The sequence below is a fragment of the Cicer arietinum genome, chromosome 6, assembly GCF_000331145.2.
Source record: "Cicer arietinum cultivar CDC Frontier isolate Library 1 chromosome 6, Cicar.CDCFrontier_v2.0, whole genome shotgun sequence".
Classification (NCBI taxonomy): Eukaryota; Viridiplantae; Streptophyta; class Magnoliopsida; order Fabales; family Fabaceae; genus Cicer; species Cicer arietinum.
This window is the reverse complement of record NC_021165.2, coordinates 37,332,574-37,335,476: the sequence shown is the minus strand read 5'-3', so window position 1 is coordinate 37,335,476 and position 2,903 is coordinate 37,332,574. Positions and strand designations below refer to the sequence as shown.

General features: G+C 28.9%; 1 protein-coding gene across 1 annotated transcript; it reads right to left on the bottom strand.

The window, feature by feature from the left end:
- Positions 1 to 380: 380 nt before the first annotated feature.
- On the bottom strand, positions 381 to 1,711 carry LOC101501209 (zinc finger protein ZAT9-like). The gene has a single exon (XM_004506428.4). It carries the CDS (start codon positions 1,642 to 1,644, stop codon positions 646 to 648), a length of 999 nt encoding a protein of 332 aa, XP_004506485.1. The 5' UTR covers positions 1,645 to 1,711; the 3' UTR covers positions 381 to 645.
- Between the last annotated feature and the right edge of the window lie 1,192 nt (positions 1,712 to 2,903).

Genomic DNA, 2,903 nt, shown 5'->3' with positions numbered 1-2,903 from the left:
TAAAACATCAAGGTTTGTTGTCTTGAACCACAAAGTTTTTATCTACCTATTCTGTAAGTAGTATAACTACAAAAACATTAATATACAAGGATTCTGATTTTAATTTGGGATTTCTACTTCTTTATAGTTAAAATGTGAGTTTAATCACCAGACTAATTTGACAAAAATAAAACTTGATGACAGCCAATCTCATTCTTCAAAATCACGTAAAACAGCAAAAAGAAAAAGACCACAAATAATAAAATTTTCCGGTAACTATAATTATTAATATGAATAAGAGAACAAGCATAAAAAGTTGAACTCCCCCACCATAAATGGATGCTCTAACAGCTAACTCCAAAATCTTAGATAAAGCCGAATAACAATAACAAAGAACTGAATTACAGTTAGAATCTAAGAAACTTTATTATAATATAAAATTATTATATAAATAAAAAAGTATGAACTATGGAGTAACCATATAACTCAATTGGATGAGTTGAGCAATTATCAAATCTAAAATTATAAGAAAAGAAAAGGAAAAAAAAAAAAAAACAGAACCAAAATTTTGTACCTTTGGATCCATCATAGCTTAACCACAAAAACTAAACTCTAAAACAAAAGGAAATTTTCTATTTTTTTTTCAACCTTGAGTTGTTAACGAGGTTAGACAAATTCTGCATCGGAAACAGCAGAACCTTCAATTTGGCTAACATCATCATCATCATCATCCGTAGGAGCAGGAAGATTTAGATCTATGAAACTGTTTCCAAACTTCACGGAACTTCGTACCTCAGAGTTTGTTGTAACCGTCGCTATTGTTGTTGATCCAACAATACCATGTGTTCTCTTATGTCCACCAAGTGCTTGACCTGAATTAAAAACTCTGTAACAAACTGGACATTCATGAATTTTACTTTCACCATTAATATTATTAATATTAATTTTCTCTTCTTCTGAATCAACACCAATTTCATCATTAATCAACTTAATTTTCTTGTGACTTGCTCTGTGCCCACCAAGTGCTTGATATGAACGAAACATTTTATTACACGTGTCACATTTATACCTTGCTCGTAATTTCTTCGTATTTTTCGCCTTAAATGGTTTAATTTCCTCAGGTTCAGCTTCACTTTCTTCTTCTTCGTCTTCATTTTCATCACTTTTTTGTTTTTCTTCTTCGTATTCTTGATGCTTTGGTTGTGTTTGTGGTTTTGTTTTCCAATTGTTGTTACTGTCACGAGACAACAACATGAGACATAAAGCGATGTCTTCTTCAGTGGTTATATCCGAAGCGGAACTCAGTACCGACTCATTCGGTTTCACGGTGTCGAGTTTCTTGACTCGTTTGGATCGTGGCCGAGTTGGATTTTTTGACGACTCGGTTTCGCTCTCTCTGTCTTGGAGAATTTCGGAACTCGACTCGATGAATTGATTGGGATCTGTGAATAGAAAGCTTCTCTTTGGTTTATCTCTTAGGCCATAGGAAGAAGATGATGAAGGAGATGAAGCTGACTCGGCTTCGAAACTGAGTTGGATCGTTGGTGGTGGTGACCCTTTTGGTTTTGGAGGAATTGGTAGGTTCATCACGTGTGATCTCATATGTCCACCCAATGCTCTTCCATTAGAGAAACTTCTAAAACAAAGTTTGCACTTTTTTTCCATTGATCACAAAACAAAAAATTGAAAATATAATATAAACACACTCGTTTGCGATATGCGAAACCACAAAAGTAGTAATAGTAGGAGTAGGTGTGACTTGGGATATATACAAGGTCACGTAACTGAATCCCTATTTTTATTATTTTAAAATATTATAAAAGGATAAAAACTATATATGTAAAAAAAAGTCAAATTTTATTTATCTCTCTTTTTCTGAAAATGGAATTTATTCCTACATTAATTAGCACAGTCAAAAATCTTGACTATTGGATTAAAATTGTACTAGCATTTTTTTTTAGTATAGTACTAGTTTGTATTTTGAATTATATATTAAAAAAATCGTTAGATGGCCAAAAAAATATCATTAGAAATTTTTACCAAAAAATAAATTCATTTGAAATTAAATCTAATGTCATCTAATTTCTATCTAATAACTTTATCTAAAAAAAATTTCCATATAACAATAATTGTAATTGACTGAATGTATAAATAAAAGATTTTCTCAATTTGACAATTACATAGTAATTATTAATTAGATGCATGGGTATAAAAATTTTATATTATTCTTGAATTTAAATTAAATTCAATTTATTATGCAATTAAATATAATATCATTAATTTATAAATAGAAACAAGTTATATTCATTTTTCTTTTAAAAGTTGGTACATCGCATGAGAGAATTAAGCTTCCATTGTAAAAGAAAAGGGAATCAAACTCCTGTTTTTTGAAGTAATTTGATTCTGTTGCTTGTTGGCTAAAACGCCAAAATAAATTGAAGATTGTTAACTTAACTATGTAACATATCATGCGAGACTTCTTCGTTCTCTCATTGCTGCGGATTTATTTTTTAATTTGAAAATCCCGTGAATGCCCTTTGGTTTGATTTTGATATTGAAAAAAATTAAGTGTATAGTTTTTAGAAGAATGGTTATTAACTTTACATGACTTTTTAAAATTCACAATTTTACAAATTTTGTTATAACTGAAAAAGGTGTATTATAATATAAAGAAATGTATTTAAATTTTTTCTTTTTGATATATTGATTCTTTAATAAAGAAAAACTTAATAATCAGATTATATCATGATAGCTATCAATCAAATTTGAATGTTTTTATTGTGTATTTATTGAAAAATTAAATGAAAATGTTATTGGTAGAAAAAAAATTGTATTAGTATAAAGAAATGCATAGTTGTTTAAACAACAAAGTTAAATTCACACAAGATGCCAAATCTAGATTTAAATCTTAATTGAGAAAGATA

Coding starts and splice junctions, on each gene's coding strand:
- LOC101501209 (XM_004506428.4), bottom strand. CDS start 1,644: ATGGAAAAAAAGTGCAAACTTTGTTTTAGAAGTTTCTCTAATGGAAGA.